This window comes from Bubalus kerabau, chromosome 10 (genome assembly GCF_029407905.1).
Source record: "Bubalus kerabau isolate K-KA32 ecotype Philippines breed swamp buffalo chromosome 10, PCC_UOA_SB_1v2, whole genome shotgun sequence".
Taxonomy (NCBI): domain Eukaryota; kingdom Metazoa; phylum Chordata; class Mammalia; order Artiodactyla; family Bovidae; genus Bubalus; species Bubalus kerabau.
Window position 1 is genome coordinate 74,763,307 of NC_073633.1, and position 17,493 is coordinate 74,780,799.

Genomic DNA, 17,493 nt, shown 5'->3' on the forward strand with positions numbered 1-17,493 from the left:
ATCACACTCATGTGCTCACCTGCTCCCATCGTTCAGCTACTTCCATCTCAGCTTAAATGCCACTTTCTCATAGAAACTGTCCAACTCCTCAGATTATTAGGTCTCTAGTTATATTCTTATTGGACTTTCTTTTGTTCATTGTCTGTGCTGTTGTAAGTACCACACCTACCCAGTTCAGTAAATATTTGTTGAATGAGTAAATAAAGGAATGAACAAGTGAGCCATCAGAGAATTTTGGAAGGTGGGAAATATTGATAAATAGGACCTGGGAAAGGCTTCATTCATTGGGGCCTGGAGCTGTCAATCATCTCTGCTCTACAGATGAGCCCAGAATATTAGAAACATCACTCAGACTGAGAATAAGGATTTTCTGTGGACTAGAGGCAGGGAATTAGAAACAAGAAGAGACTGGTAATGGTGGAATCTAACATAATATTAACAATAGCTTGAGTCTCCCGACACTCTTGGTGTTATGATGTTTCAGTTAGCATGTGAGGCAAAAGTCACATGTTCAGTATTATCCTTGAAAATCCCTTAAGTCACTAGCAAAGCACTGTATACAAATTTTTGTATGCTGCTTCTGCCGCTAAGTCACTTCAGTCGTGTCCGACTCTGTGTGACCCCATGGATGGCAGCCCACCAGGCTCCCCCGTCCCTGGGATTCTCCAGGAAAGAACACTGGGGTGCGTTGCCATTTCTCCCTCCAATGCATGAAAGTGAAAAGTGAAAGTGAAGTCTCTCAGTCGTGTCCAACCCTCAGCGACCCCATGGACTGCAGCCCACCAGTCTCCTCCGTCCATGGGATTTTCCAGGCAGGAATACTGCTGCTGCTGCTGCTAAGTCGCTTCAGTCGTGTCCGGCTCTGTGCAACCCCACAGACGGCAGCCCACCAGGCTTCCTGTCCCTGGGATTCTCCAGGCAAGAACACTGGAGTGGGTTGCCATTTCCTTCTCCAATGCACGAAAGTGAAAAGTGAAAGTGAAGCGACCCCATAGACTGCAGCCTACCAGGCTCCTCCGTCCATGGGATTTTCTAGGCAAGAGTACTGGAGTGGGGTGCCATTGCCTTCTCCGAGAGCCTTAAAGTTTGAGAACTTCTTAGCTAGATGTCTTATACTTGTTACACTTTGATAAATCCATGTTGGATTCTTTATGGTTGCTAGACTTAAGAAAAGAGAGAAATACAATGTTTAAAACCTAAATAGATTTTGGGTGAGCAAAGTAGAGGAAAGTGTATCCTATTGATACTTCAAAATGAATTTGGAGAGAGACAGGACTTCCCTGGTGGTCCAGTTGCTAAAAGTCTGTGCTTCCAGTGCAGGGGGCCTGGGTTTGATTCCTGGTCAGGAAACTAGATATCACATGCTACAACTAAAGATTCCATGTGCCACAACTAAGACCCAGTGAAGCCAAATAAATAATTATTTTAAAAAGTTAGTCTTGAGAGAGGAAAGAAACAGGCCAGTAGGGAAAAATAGGGAATGATTTAGGTAGTACAAGGACCATACAAAATATTAAAATTTTTTGATGGTTATGTATTTTATAATATGTATTTTAGAAAAATGTTATTGCCACTATCAAACCCATAACCCATTTTTTTTCTCCTAAAAATGGAAGATATCCAGAACTAGTCAGGTTCTGGCACCTCTGCACCCAGCTCCTCTTATTTAAGGCTCTATTTGTTCATTTTTGTTCCCTCTTTTGGAAAGGAAGATGAGAATTTCAGGTTACAGCTGATTCACAGCAAAGATAAATTTTAAACATAAAACTAAGCAAGATACCTTAAAGGAAAATACTAAGTAAATAATAGTACAAGTGACCAGGTAAGACCAGAATTGTGAAGGTGCCATTCACATGATGTATGTAGAGTGACACTTCCCCTGAAGCATATCTTATTTCTGCTGTAAGACATCAGTTTCATATTTCTTCAGTTTTGTCCATATTCATATGATACTTTATATTTTATATGTGTTTTTACACATATTATAATATTTGAAATTTACATAAACTCTGCATGGTAGACACAATGTTTTATTCCCATTTTACAAATGTGGAAACAGGTTCACAGAGGTTAGACAACTGTAAGTTAGCTACAATCTTTCTGTAGAATAAAGCTATATGAACAAATATATAGCTAATTTTTATTAAGAGGCTATTATGTACCTGGTACTCTCCTAGTAATAAGAAAAGCTCCTGGCTCCCACAGAGCTTACATTGAATAATGTATTGTCAGGATTCAAATAAAGGATTTTGATTACAAGTCCAGTGCTTTTTCTCCTCACTAGATTCATATCATGGCTTCTGGAAAGCGTAGGAGCCACATTAATATATTAAAACTCGCAGAATTGCCTGCCTAAAAGGGTGATGTTCACTCTGTGTAAGTCATGTATCATTACATATTACACAGATAGCATGGCCACCCACTCCAGTATTCTTGCCTGGAGAATCCCAGGGACGGGAGTCTGGTGGCCTGCTGTCTGTGGGGTCGCACAGAGTCGGACATGACTGATGTGACTTAGCAGCAGCAGCAGCACATGTAACTTACTAGGTAAGTATATGTAAAATATAAGCAAAGCATGCATGATTTCATTTTAAAGAAGCAGCAGGAAAAACAAAAACTCGTTTTTAATCTCACAAGGGATCTGAAACTCTCATCCTCCCTTCCAAAAGAGGGAACAAAAATGAACAAATAGAGCCTTAAATAAGAGGAGCTAGGTGAAGAGGTACCAGACCCTGACTAGTATCATGCCCATGGAAGTCTATGATCTGTCTACATTCCATTTTTAGGAGAAAGCAAAGTAAACTGCTTTCAGAAGCATAGAAAGAAATCAAAGATGCTACTTGAGAATAAGTAAAAAGGAATCACTGCTTGAACATGTGCCTGCAGAGTGGTGAGTTCTATAGGCTTTGCAGAGGGAAGCCTGCTTTTGAGAGAGAGGGTGGAGGGAATCACAAACTGCATTTGCAGACTTTCCCAAGGTTGTCCTGGGCAGAGCTCTGGGCCACTAGAGTCCTGATGAGGCTAAACGAGGGGGTGGGTGGGAGTGCACCCTTTGGAATCAGAAAGACTGGGCCTTGAATCCTGATTTGTTTCATGGGAGCAATTAGTAACTCCTGCCTTAGAGGTTGTGTGAAGCCTAAATGCGATAATTCATGTTAAAGGTGGGCTATTTTGCCTGGCTTAGAGTAAGCACTTCATAAACTTTAGCTGGAACAAAATGAAGCAGTTTAAAAATATATATATATCAGGAGGGTAGAGGAGAACCCCCCTTCTCCATGTGACACAGTCTTCCAAAGACTTCACCAGCATTGTTTTTTTTTTCCAGCCTGATCTCAAGCAATGACTCAAAGTGTTCAACTTTAGCTGAGGTATGTTTCTTGGTGGTTTCGCCAATATTTTTAAATGGTAAAAGTTGTTCATCTATGTGACTACACACCAGATTTCATCCTGCATTGGGAGTATAGGTTAGATAAATGCTCCAAGTAGATTTTCAATTATTCAGCTTTTTCTTGTTTGATTAACTCATTGATCAGGTATTTTGTTTTCCTGAGCAGTGGCAGTATCTCTTTCAGCTGGACTGCATCTTAGAAGCTCGAGACCTCCAGAGAAACAGCCAGCATTTCTGTTGCTCTCTCAGCACTCAGTCTTGCAGACAGGGGATTGGGCCAGAGCACAGAGAGCTCTGTGTGTGTGAACAATACCTGGATTTGCAGTGATGGGCTTGCTCCGGGAGAGTACATACAGTGAAAACTAGACGAGACTCTAATTGATGGGGTGATACAGCACAGAGTTTGTGAATACAAATGTCTGTTGGAAATCACAGAGCCATCTGGGGCCACTGGGCAACCTGGCCTGGCTGGAGTATGGAAACTGGGCATGATAATAGTAGGAGATGAAGCCAGAAAGGTAGGCAGTGTACAGACTCTGAAGGCTTAGGGTATCAGGGTAAGGAGTTCAGACTTTGTCCTCGGGCTGATGGAGACTCACTGAAGGATTCTGCCAATGGTCAGATTGGCATTTCATAAGATTATCCTGGTAATAGTGCAGTGCTTCTAGAACTTTATTGTGCTTGAGAATCATTTTGATAAAATGTAGATCCTGATTATGTAGGTCTGGGATGGGACCTGAAATTCTGTGTTTCTAATCAACTCCTAGGTGATTAGATGCTGCTAGTTTATGGACAACACTTTGATCACCAAGTGGAGCAGTAGTTCTTCAACTTTAGGGGTGTTGGAATCATGGGGGGAGATGAGGAGTTGTTAGACTGCTGGGCCCCCTCCCTACAGTTTCTGATTCAGTCGCTCTGCCTGGAGCCCTGACTGGTTCCCAGGTAATGCTGGTGGTGGTGGTCTGGGGACCACTGAGGTGAAGGGTTGATGGAAGGAAAGTAGGACCTGAGATAGGAGTGCAGTCAGGGGGCTATGGCAATAGCCCTGGTGTGACATGCTGACCTAAGGGTTGGATGGGGGCATAGTCAGCGTTAGGTGACATCAGCAGGACTTTGTGACTGACCATCTTCCAGGAGAGGGGGCAGCAGGGCTGGAAAGGGGCCAAATCTCTGGCCTGAGTGACGGAGAGCACAGAGGCCACGCCCATTGAGACAGCGGAGGCAGCATGACCAAGTTTGAAGAGGACGGTGATGCTGGATGGAGCGTTAGACATTGAGTGTGTGAAGAGGGCTGCAGGGGAGAGGGTGGTTGAGAGAGAGTTTCTGCATGTGGTGCCAAACTAGCTGATACCAATGTGCTGTTTAATGTATTGATAATTCCACGTGCTTCACTGTCTCTAAGCACAAGATGAGGCCCTTTTTCTCCTCCTGGGGATGGTGCAAGGATTGCAATCATGCATGTAAAGTACAGTATATTTCTAAAAAGAGATCTCACCATAGCGCTGAAGTCTTATTCTTCTCGGCCATCCCAAACTACATGACAACAGGCCCATTATATTCCAGGAGATAAAATATCAACAGGGACCCAAGGGAAGCTCTGTGTTTTCCCAATCCATATCAGAAATTTATTTGGTGAAGTTTTTAAAACACTTGATATATTATTTACTAAAAAAATTACATGACTCACCTAGACTTCTGCTCAAGGTTTCATCAGGCAACAAGGTTAGAAAGTCACCATCATCATTTCTTGGGATGCTTTGAAGGATTTTCTTGGCTTTATGGTCCCTCTGTTTCTGCTTATTAGTTCTTGGCTCCTTGTGAAGACTTTTCTTCAGTTCAACTTGTGCCTGAAATTGACCAGCTAGTGTTAGTGTTCTCCCCTCACACTGCCTTCACCAGAATAGGTCAACAAATCGGCCGCTTTACAGATTGTATATGTATCTGTAGACAGATACGTAGAACATGGTTCTCTTTTTCCTCTTAAAAGATATGGAAACTTTCTTCATGTGCAGGTTTATTAGGAGAAACAGGAGCATGCCGGTAGTCTCAAAATGGTGAGGACCTTTGTAAAACCATTTCTCCACAGGCCATCTGATATATTTGGAACTGAAGAAGACAGGGACTACAGTGAGGAATTTGGAATATGACATTTATAGGAAACATGATTGTAAAGGGGTTTATTACAAGAGATCTTCCTTATCAAATGATTCTATGATTTAAATTATAGAAGGATGCCTAGGTTTCAATCCCTGGGTCAGGAAGATACCCTGGAGGAGGAAATGGCAACCCACTTCAGTATTCTTGTCTGGAAAATTCCATGGACAGAAATGCCTGGCCGACTACAGTTCACAGGGTCGCCAAGAGTCAGACACAGCCGAATGATTGAATATGCAAGCATGTTTGCTCATTAGGTACAAGTACCAAAATAAAGACAAATTCACCCTCTGTCCTTTTAACTAAACCAGGAAAAATTATCTAACCTCATTTTCCTGCTGGAGCCCAAATGTGGTAGAAGAAACAGTTATGAAAAAGGGAAACTTGAGACACAGATGCGTCCTTGCATCTGGAACACAGATGGAACACAGAGAAAAGACTGCACAGAGTTGGTAGCAGAAGGGATCCTGATGTTTTCCTCTCAATCCCAGTAGAGGAGACTTTGGCTGCAGTAACTAAATTTAAAATGCTAGGTAAGGTCTGGAGATGAATGCTTAACGTATTCATGTGCCAGAACAGTGATTATGTAGCATACATTTGGTAAATACGACTCTCTTCTTCTTCTCATATTTACCTCTTGTCTTTTACGGTTCATTTCCAGCATTTGCATCTTATGTAAATATTGTCTTTTCCCAGAAGGATACATTAGAGTCTGCATCTTCTTTTCCAGTTCCTGCTATGAAAGATGACACGCTTGTTAGGATAGGGGTAATTGGTTACTCTGCAATCCAAAACTTGAAATCCATTTTGGAACAGTGAAATCTTATTTATCGGTTATAATCCATAGAGATCTCTTGAGACATCAAAGATGGGGCATTGCAGCTTCCAGACCAGTCCTTAGTTGAAGCTATCAGTGAACGAAGGGGCAATTTGCTATGTGTATCATCTTGTTTTTAAAGTTCCTGTAGAGTTTTGCAAACGTTGAATGGAAATATCTTTCTATATCTCATTTTGACAAGACGTCACTTTCTGTGTCAACAGCTGCTTTAACTATCTTTCCAGAAATGTGTTCTGGTTTGGTGAGACCTGGTTCTCTCTCTCTGCTTCTTCTGCCATTGAATAATTGTCTGACTATGACATTAGAAGAGATGCTAACATATTTATGTAGGGTATACCCCCATAGTCCAATACTGTCCACTGTAGTTTAGGAAGGATTGAAAATTGATTATTTAGGACTTGAGTGATCCTCCCTGGTGTATCAAAAACTCCAGTAGGACAATGTGGACAGTTATTAAGGGCAGTCAGGGGGTGGCCAAGAAGAGGAAGAGACATGGCAGCCAAATGTGTTGAGTGATCCCAGTTATGTTGCCCTGTGGACAGTGTCTGTGGGAAGCTGTGAGCCTTGGGGAGGGGCCCATCTCTGCAGGTGTTTTGTCGTGAGCATCACAAACATGGCCTTGAGGATCTAAGAGTAGCTGGACATCTTTTATCAAATAGTCAGCCACACAGCAGCATCTAGGTGACTCTGAAATGAATCAGGAGAGCAAAGTGTTCACAAATTTTAACGCTTTATGAATCACCAATTTCCCAATAAAATTCCCCTCTCTCATCAACATCTCCCTGTTTTCACCAGGTAGCAGAGAAGGGCTCAGAGTTCATCTGAGAGGCAAGTGTAATCTCCAGTTGGAGGCAGGCCCAGGAGAGAATGGATAGCTTTAGAAAGTTCTAACTCTGCATTACTTAATAGTTTGCCCTGCCTTTGAAGTCTTCTGTGCAGGGAGGACAGGAAAAGGATGGCCCCTCAGCTTCGTCCCTCTCCAGGGTTTGCTCACCTTTGCTTTGTGAGTCCTCCTGGCTTCTTGCTGGTTCAGGAGCCTTTCAGAAGTAATTACTTGTGGCAGGTCAATGGGTTCAAGTTTCTAAAAGTCCAACATTGAGAGCAGTCAACATTCCTCATGCCATGAGATGATGAAGCATAAAAGCCAGAACTTAAGCTATCTTAACACTCTGCACGTGTTCTCGAGAGCACACAGGGAAAGTGAGGTCAACAGGACTACAGTTCCACCTGTGTGAGAGGCTTTTTTTTTTTTTTTTTTTTTACCAACCTGGATTCGTCAGCCTTCTCTTGCACCATGGCCAGTGGTTCAGAGATCTAAATGCTGGTCAGAGAGTTAAAGGACTAAGAACCCTTTTCTGTCTGCATTGAGGGACCATGTCCACAGTTATCAAACAACAAGGGTCTTGGACTATTAGAGATGAAGGAGGCCCCAGAAGTTGCTTTCCTTTATTCAGTCCTTAACCACCCAGCTAAACCATTCCAGTCCTAGTGAAGTGGCCTTCTTTTAAGATCCCCAGAGAAGCTCAGCCTTCTCAGTAAGAGTCCCGGGTGCTTATGAGGCACGTGGAAAATGAAAGTACAATATGCTAACAAATCTTAGACATGGATTTTTCCAATAGGGGCTTGGCTTTATGAGGAGATGATGCTGGAGTCTCAAGAGGTCACTGAGATTAGGCAGCAACTGATGATCTGTGATCTGCCTCCAGCTCTACTTGTCTCAGATAACTTAATTCCCCGGGAGCTGGAGCACTAGGACGTAGCTAAGTAGGCTTGTGGAACAAAGGCTGATCTCCTCACGTTCAGATGCAGTCAGCAGTCTGGATGATCACAGAATTTATTGGTTCACTCTGGGCGTGTTTACTGAATGACTGCTACATGCCAGACAGAGGCAGTGGTCAACAAAAATGGACATGCTCCCTCATGGCACTTGCAATCTGTGGGGAAATAAATACACTATTGCTTGTGTGATCAGTGTTTTGCAGATAAATGCAGGATAGGACTGTGACAATATATAACTGGAGGACTCCACCTTGGAAATGAGGGGTGTTATGAGTTAAATTATGTTCCCTCCCCCAAATTCATATGTCCTAAGCCCCCAGTACCTCAGAGTGTGGTCTTATTTGGAAATAGGATCCTTGTAGATTTACAGAAGATGAGGTCATCCCAGAATACAAACCCTCAATCCAATATGTCTGGTGTTTCCATAAAACGGGCGAATTTGGACCACATGCACACAGGGAGAGCACCATGTGAAGATAAAGCAGCAATTGGGGTGCTGCTGTAACACCCCCAGGAATGCTAAAGATTGTCAGCAAACCACCAGAAGCTGAGAGAGAGGCGCAGACTCTTCCACATAACCCTCAGAAGGAACCAACCCTGACGACACCTTGATTTTGAACTTGTAGCTTCTAGAACTGTGAGACAATGCATCTATTATTTTAAGCCACACAGTTGTTATACTCTGTTATTACAGCACTAGAAAACTAACTCAAGGGAGAGAAGGGTCAGGACGCAGTCCAAGCAAGTTTCCCAAGGAAGTAAGTTTAAAGCAGACATTGGGAGGTTGGGAGTTCTCACAGGACTTGGGCTTCCCAGGTAGAGCTAGTGCTAAAGAACCTGCCTGCCATTGCAGGAGACATAAGAGACTGGGATTTGATCCCTGGGTCAGGAAGATCCCCTTGAAGAGGGCATGACAACCCAATCCAATATTCTTGCTTGGAGAATCCCTTGGAAAGAGGAGCCTGGCGGGCTACAGTCCATGGGGTCACAAAGTCAGACACAACTGAAGTGACTTAGCATGCATGAGGTGTCCCAAGAGAGGAACCACATGAGCAATAGCCCAGAGGCAGGAGTGAGCACGATCTCTTGAAGGAACTACAAGAAGTCAGTTGGTTGCTGTTGAGAGTGAGAGCAAGAGTGGCTCAAATGGGGCTGGAGAGGTCACAGGGACCAGGTCATGCAGGGCCTGATGGGGCATCACAAGCACATTGTCTTCTTAAGAGCAGCAGGCAGCTATTGACACATGGTAAGCCAAGTAGCCTAGAGAATCCCATGGATGGAGGAGCCTGGTAGGCTGCAGTCCATGGGGTCATGAAGAGTCAGACATGACTGAGTGACTTCACTTTTACTTTTCCCTTTCATGCATTGGAGAAGGAAATGGCAACCCACTCCAGTGTTCTTGCCTGGAGAATCCCAGGATGGGGGAGCCTGGTGGGCTGCCATCTCTTTGGTTGCACAGAGTCAGACATGACTGAAGCGACTTAGCAGCAGCAGCAGCAGCAGCAAGCCAAGTAGGGGCATGATGACACTAGCTTTAAAAAATGACTGCTTTAGTGCAGTGTGGGACTAGACTGAAGAAGAGCAATTACAGATGGGGTTGAGCATTTAGGAGGACAAAGATGATGGGCTGGGGGCTCATGTGGGGAGATTGATGGGCTCTACAAATATTTAAAATGGACCAAGCAAGACTCGTGATGGTTACTGAAGGAGAGTGACGTGCCCACAGAAATCAATACAAGGGATGGATAGTGCAATCATTCTCTGAGATGGGGAATCCTGGAAGAGGGCCAAGTTTGGGTGGAATGTAGAGGGGGAGGTTCGTGGTGGAGATGCATGTGTAGGAACCATCCCTGGGTAGAGAAGCATCCCTGAGTAGCCAGTCCTTGGCTCTGCTCTTCTCACTCTGTTCATTTGAAACTGTAAGATGAGTGAGGTCCAGAATGAGAAGAGTAGAATCGAGGATTGCAGACTTCAAGTGCTCCAACACTGAGAGGCTGATGAATGGGGATGAACTGGCCAAGGAGACTGAGGAATGACAGCTGGGAAGCAGGAGGAAAACCAGGACACCATGCCACAGAAAACAGTGTGATCAGGACATTGGCTAAGACGCCATGCTTCTAATGCAGAGGGCCGGGGTTCAATCCCTGGTCAGGGAACTGGATCCAAAAGTTCTCATGCTGCAACTAAGACCTGGTGTAGCCAAATAAACCAACAAATAAATCACCAAATAAACCAACAAAACAGCGTGAGCACCACTGCTGCCTTCATCCAACTCTAGAGGCAAATCCTAATATATTTGGAAAGGATTTTGCATTGTAATCTAATTGGTTCTGTTATCAAGGGGTAGGCCTGAAAGATAGTTTGGTTTTCAAGGTGACCAGGGTGAAAAGAGAGGGACAGACCATGGAAAATGGCTGTTGAGCACCCATAATGGAGAGCACGACTTGGGCCTGCACCACTCTCTACCACAGACCTTTCTGGTAGAGCAGCCCAAAGCTGACCTAACAGGGAAGGGAAAAGGAGCAAAGGATGTGGAGACAGGGAGGAGAGACAAAGGGGGAAGAACTCAAGATCTCACATGCCAAAATATTTTAAAGAAGTTCCAGGCCATTTACATTTGTGGAAGGAAGTAGTTCTCTGTCTCATTCTCACTTCAGCGAAGAAGTGGATTTTTTAAAAAAATATTAACTTAGCAAGGAGATAATGAGAGGTAATCAGTATTAATTAGAAAGAGGTTTGTTTATTGTCTTGGCTCTCCTCTCTGCAGAACATGAAGATGCAGGGTAAATGAAACCTGCTGTCAATCAAGTCAGAGCCCTGAAGGACTGAGGATGGAGAAGAAAAGGAGGGGGGAGGGACCCCAAGGGAGGGGAGACCGAAGCACCTATGGGAGGAAGACTCAGCAATGACTGAGGGGGCATTCTGAGGTTGGGATGGGCACAAAGAAAGTGTGCCATCCCTGGACTTGGTTCAAGATTGGATTCTTTCTGGTGATTAGGCCCCTGTGTCTGCAGCCACTGCTGTCCATCATGCCACGCTCACAGTGTCATTCAATGCTCATGGGGACCCTGTGGATAATTACAGTTACTCCCTATTTCACAGAGGTCAATGACTTGTGCAATTTTGCAGAGCTAGAAAGTGGTGATTCTGGGATTCAAACTCAGGTGTGTTCACTGCTAAATCCTATGTTACTTTCTTCAGACTTGCTTCCAAACCTGGTTTATCAGAATCTCCTGGAATCAAAGTAAAATTGCTAGGCTATTCATTGGGGATTGAGATTCAATCAGTCTGAGATATGTCCTGGCAGGAAGGGGCATACATATATATATATAGTCCAAATCGTGCTCTGAAAGAAACAGTTTATTATCTTGAGGGTGCTCACAGACACTCAGCATGCCTAGAAATAGAATTTTCCTTGTCCTAGGACACCGATGCCATAGTAGAGAACTGACAGGTCTCCCTGAGGATGTAAAGTATTTGTAACTCTTTATATACGTATGTTGGCACCCCACTCCAGTACTCTTGCCTGGAAAATCCCATGGACAGAGGAGCCTGGAAGGCTGAAGTCCATGGGGTCGCTGAGGGTTGGATACGACTGAGCAATTTCACTTTCACTTGTCATTTTCATGCATTGGAGAAGGAAATGGCAACCCACTCCAGTGTTCTTGCCTGGAGAATCCCAGGGACGGGGGAGCCTGGTGGGCTGCCATCTATGGGGTCTCGCAGAGTTGAACACGACTGAAGTGACTTAGCAGCAGCATATAGTATGTATACAAATGCATATATATGTGTGTATGTGTTTTCTCTGGGCATATAGCAAGAGCATGGTTTTCTCTGATACCCAGAGAAAACAATAATTCAAAAAGATACATGCAATCCAGTATTAATTGCAGCACTATTTACAAGAACTAGGACAGAGAAGCAACCTAAATGTCCATCAACAGAGGAATGGATAAAGAAGATATGATACATATATACAAGATATGATACATATATACAATGAAATATACAATTATATACATATATGTAAAACACACACATATAATACATATATTGATACAGATGTATATATATGTATTTTATATGTATATATAATATTTTTATATATTGATACAAATGTGTATGTATTTTACATACTTGTATATATATTATATATTTTATATATTATTTACATGTATATATTTAATTAATAGAATTTATGTTTTAGAGAGATATAGGTTCATAGCAAAATTGAGCAGAAAGTACAGAGTTCCCATACTCTTGTCTCCAAACACATACAACCTTAGTACTATCAACGTCTCTCACCAGAGTGCTACATCAGTGAGCCTATATGGGCAATCGTTATTACTCAAAGTCCGTGATTTACTTTAGGGCTTACTCTTGATGTACATTCTCTGGGTTTGGATAAATGTATCATGACATGTATCCATTATAGCATCATATAGAGAGTAATTTCACTATCCCCCCAAACCCTCTGTGCTCTGCCCATCCATTCCTTTCTCCCCTGAACCCCCTGGCAACCACAAATATTTTTATTGTCTGCACAGTTTTACATTTAGTTGGAATCATATACTCTGTAGACTTTTCTGATTTCAGCCTCATTTTCTTTGGATCCACAGTTGTGATAATGGTTAAGTAGTAGTTATCTTTTTTTTTTTAGTTTCCAATTTTTTTAAAAATTATTTTTTCTTGAAAAATGATTGCTTTACAGAATTTTGTTTTTTGTCAAACCTCAACATGAATCAGCCATAGGGATATATATATACACACACACATATATATACATATATCCCCTCCCTTTTGAACCTCCTTACCATCTCCCTCCCCATCCCAATCCAAAAGTCTAAAAACAATTAATGCTAGAGAGGGTGTGGAGAAAAGGAAATGCTCTTGCGTTGGTGGGAGTGTAAATTAATACAGCTGCTGTGGAAGATGGCATGGAGATTCCTTAAAGAACTAGGAATAAAACCACCATATGACCCAGCAATCCCACTCCTAGGCATATACCCTGAGGAAACCAAAATTGAAAAAGATACATGTATCCCATTGTTGACTGCAGCACTATTTACAATAGCTAGAACATGGAAGCAACCTAGATGTCCATTGACAGATGAATGGATAAAGACGTTGTGGTACATATACACAATGGAATATTACTCAGCCATAAAAAGGAATGTGTTCAAGTCAGTTCTAATGAGGTGGATGAACCTAGAACCTATCAGAGTGAAGTGAGTCAGAATGATAAATACCATATTCTAATGCATATAGATGAAATCTAGAAAAATGGTACTGAAGAATTTATTTTCAGGGCAGCAGTGGAGAAACAGAAATAGAGAATAGACTTATGGACATGGGGAGAGGGGAGCAGAGGGTGAGATGTATGGAAAGAGTAACGTGGAAACTTACGTTACCATATGTAAAATAGATAGCCAATGGAAACTTGCTGTATGGCTCAGGAAACTCAAACCGGGGCTCTGTAGTAGCAGTAATCTTTAAGTACTCCTCCTAGGCAATTACTTTGTGGCCTTGAAAAGAACCTAAAGAATGCCATTTCTCCACAAAGGGCACTAGATGGCAGCAGCTAACATTGCAAATAGGATCCCTCAGTTAAATCATTTGCTCTTAGCCTGAGAAGCACTGCAGAAAAAAAAAGTGTTGGAAAGCTAGCTTCTCCCAACAAACTGGTCAAATGAAATTGCTTCAGAATTCTGGGTTCATATCAATATTCTTTTTCCTTGCCTGGAAAGCAAGATAAAGCTTCACTTTATCATCTTCAGAGAAAACACAATGGGAGGAATTACTGATGAACTGGTAGAATGATGCCTTTTTTAAATTCATGATATAAAAAATGATATGTCTAAAGATTTATGGATTATTCAGCTCAAATAAAACAAATGGTCAGGATAATAAGTGGTGGAATGTCAGCAAGGAGATTCAGGAAAGGAGATTACATCAAGCATAAGTCACAGAGCTTGCTGACAAGTTCCAAACTGAGATGGTTGCTTCTGCTTACTAGCAGGAAGATAAAGGTGGCAGGATCAACTGGAAGAAACTATGAAGTGTGTTTGGTATCATGACTTAAGAATGTGTTCTTTAAGTTTCTAGGAGGAAGGTAAAGTTGTCCAAAGGAGCAAGAAATCATCAGGCCAAGGCGGAATTTCTGGTCAAGGCTTTGCAATGAGTTCACATTTCAGTAACATTCTTTGATTCAAATATCTGGCAATGAAAAATAAAACATAAACCAAAAAGATGTGGTCAGGCTTTAATACAAGATAAATACCTCTTTAGATCAGAAAGCAGAACAGAAAACTTGGGGGAAGCTGATTCGTAAGCCATTTAGGGCTCCTGTTGGCTGTTAGTTATTTCCATAGGCTAAAGAGACCTAAAAAATGCTTCATATAAGGAGGAAACGTAAAGCCAGGCTCATGGTTTAAACTCAGGGACTGAACTGTACTCACCTCTTTACCCATTCTAAGGGCTGTATCAAAGTGTAAGCCAGATTTGTTTTACAGGTGTTATCAAAAAGTTGAATATAAAGAAGCTAAGACTTTTATTCTTTATAACAATAAATTCAAAAGCTTAGAAAAATGGATAGTTTTCTGGGAAATATAAATTTAAAAAGTTAAATCAGGAAGAAATAAGATAACAAATCAACTAAGAACCATTCTTTTACTAATTAAGTTACTAGACTTCCCTGGTGGCTCAGACAGTAAAGCGTCTGCCTACAATGTGGGCGACCCGGTTTCAATCTCTGGGTGGGGAAGATGCCCTGGAGAAGGAAATGTCAACCCACTCCAGTATTCTTGCCTGGAAAATCCCATGGACTGAGGAGCCTGGTAGGCTCCAGTCCATGGGGTCGCAAAGAGTCGGACACGAATGAACGACTTCACTTTCTTTCTTTCTCCACCAAATTCCAGGTGATCAAAGATGGTTTCACAATTCTGTTTTTGGTTTTTATTGGAGTATAGATGCTATACAACATTATTTTAGTTTCTGCTGTACAAAAGTGAATCAGTTTTGCATGCATATGTGCTTAGTCGCTCAATCGTGTCTGACTCTTTGCCATCCCATGGACTGTAGCCTGCCAGGCTCCTCTGTCCGTGAGATTTCCCAGACAAGCATACTGGAGTGGGTTGCCATTTCCTCTGCCAGGGGATCTTCTCATCCCAGGGATTGAACCCACGTCTCCTGCATTGGTAGGCAAATTCTTCACCACTAAGCCACCAGGGAAGTCTGAATCAGGCCTGGCATGCTGTGATTCATGGGGTCGCAAAGAGTCAGACACGACTGAGCATCTGATCTGATCCCCATACTCTTGGCCTTCCACCCCCATTTCCCACCCTACCTCTAGGTCTTCACAGAGCATCGAGCTGAGCTCCATGTGCTATATAAAATACTAGCTATCTATTTTACACCAGGCCCATTTTATTAAATTTTTAAGGAATAGATAAGAACTATGTTAAATCAAATGTTTTAGAGAACAGAAAAGAGGGAAAGATAATCAATTCATTTTATAAAACTAGTATAACCTTGAGGGGAAAAAAACTGGAAAAATATATAAAGAAATTATAGGACAACTCCACTTATGAAAATATATATAAAAACCCTAAGCACATAAAATTCAGCAGTGTATTTCTGTGTGTGTATATATGTATCATGACCAAGTAGGGTTTATATCAGGAAGGCAAGCATGGTTCACATCATAAAATCTATTAGTGTAATATATTAGATCAACTAGTTAAAAAGAAAATCCATAGGATCATTTTAATAGGTTATTTAATAATTATTTAATAAAAACATCAGTAAAATTTAACACTCAGCCCTGGGAAAAACTTGTAGCATACTAGGAATAAGATAAATGAGAGAAATGTTGGTAATTTAGTAAAAAGCATTGTGCCAGATAGCTTCTATTTATTTCTTCAGATCCACTTATCACATTACTCTGTTCTCTGCCTGTAAGAGAGTAAGCAGTTTCTCCTGCTTTCTGGCTTCCAGTTGGGTCAGCTACTAAAGAACCCTGGTAGGAAATCTGAGAGAAGAAAGAGAATGGAGTCAGGATATTTCTTCCTCTGTCTCCCTCCCTGCAGTTATATTGGGTTGGCCGTGTCCCACCCTCCTCTAAAAGCAGCTTCCTCTACCTCACTCTCCCTTTCTAGGTTCTAGAAGTCCTTTGTGCTAAATATAGCCACTTCTCAGCTGCCACTAGTGGCTATTGCAATACCCTCTCTGGTTCCCCTTCAGTTCAGTCGCTCAGTCATGTCCGACTCTTTGAGACCCCATGGACCTCAATGTCCATCACCAACTCCTGGAGTTTACCCAAACTCATGTCCATTGAGTCAGTCATGCCATCCAACCATCTCATCCTCTGTTGTCCCCTTCTCCTCCTGCCTTTAATCTTTCCCAGCAACAGGGTCTTTTCCAATGAGTCAGCTTTTCACATCAGGTGGCCAAAGTATTGGAGTTTCAGCTTCAACATCAGTCCTTCCAGTGAACACCCAGGACTGATCTCCTTTAGGATGGACTGGTTGGATCTCCTTGCAGTCCGAGGGACTCTCAAGAGTCTTCTCCAACACCCCTTATCCATGCTGTTTTTTTGAGTGCTCAGTCACTCAGTCATGTCCAGCTCCTTGCAACCCCATGGACTGTGGCCTGACAGGCTCCTCAGTCAATGGGACTTTTCAGGCAAGAATACTATAGTGGGTTGCTATTTCTTCCTCCAGGGGATCTTCTTGACCCCGGAATCAAATCCACTTCTTATGAATCTTCTGCATTGCAAGTGGATTCTCTACTGCTGAGCCACTGGGGAAACCCTATTACTTGTAAAGAAAACTTCCCTGACTTACCCTAATTTGAACATACTACCTTTATCCTTTGGGGACTCTGACAAGCACCTATCAAATTTCTATTTTTTGCAAATGTATTTAGTTTTAGAATCAGTCTCATTAATGACATGGATAAGACAAGGTATGTCCATTATTACTGCTTGTGTTCAGCATTGCAAGGGAAGTTTTATTCATTGCAAAAGTCAAGAAAATCTGTATGAGGCACAATTGGGGAGAAATAGAAAAAATTATTCTTGTTTATAGAACATATTGTCTATGTAGAAAATCAGGAAGAATCTATAGACAATTAGAATTACCAAGGTATTGCCATCAAGTTGTGAAACTCAAAATTTAATATATAAACATGATTAGCTTTCTTATTCACCAATAATCTTTTAGAAAATTAAATGGGAAAAATACCTCATTCATAGTAGGATAGAAAAACCAAATGAGATATTTTGATGGCCAGTTGTAGTTGTATGTGTCAGCTTGGTTAGGTTACAGTGTACCAT

At 42.1% G+C, this 17,493-nt stretch overlaps 1 protein-coding gene and 1 long non-coding RNA gene across 3 annotated transcripts in view; one reads left to right on the forward strand and one right to left on the reverse strand.

Annotated features, from left to right (window-relative positions):
• Nucleotides 1–17,493, forward strand: part of LOC129621590 (uncharacterized) — a 130,176-nt gene that overhangs the window by 21,352 nt on the left and 91,331 nt on the right. The window lies entirely within an intron of this gene.
• CCDC198 (coiled-coil domain containing 198) overlaps nt 1–17,493 on the reverse strand; it is a 33,426-nt gene that overhangs the window by 6,884 nt on the left and 9,049 nt on the right. For both annotated transcript variants that reach the window (XM_055538180.1, XM_055538179.1), the window contains exons 3-5: nt 7,375–7,461; nt 6,177–6,275; nt 5,076–5,235 (exon numbers count right to left, since the gene is read on the reverse strand). In XM_055538180.1, the coding sequence (XP_055394155.1) occupies nt 5,076–5,235; nt 6,177–6,275; nt 7,375–7,461 (346 nt within the window). The remainder of the gene's footprint in view (nt 1–5,075; nt 5,236–6,176; nt 6,276–7,374; nt 7,462–17,493) is intronic.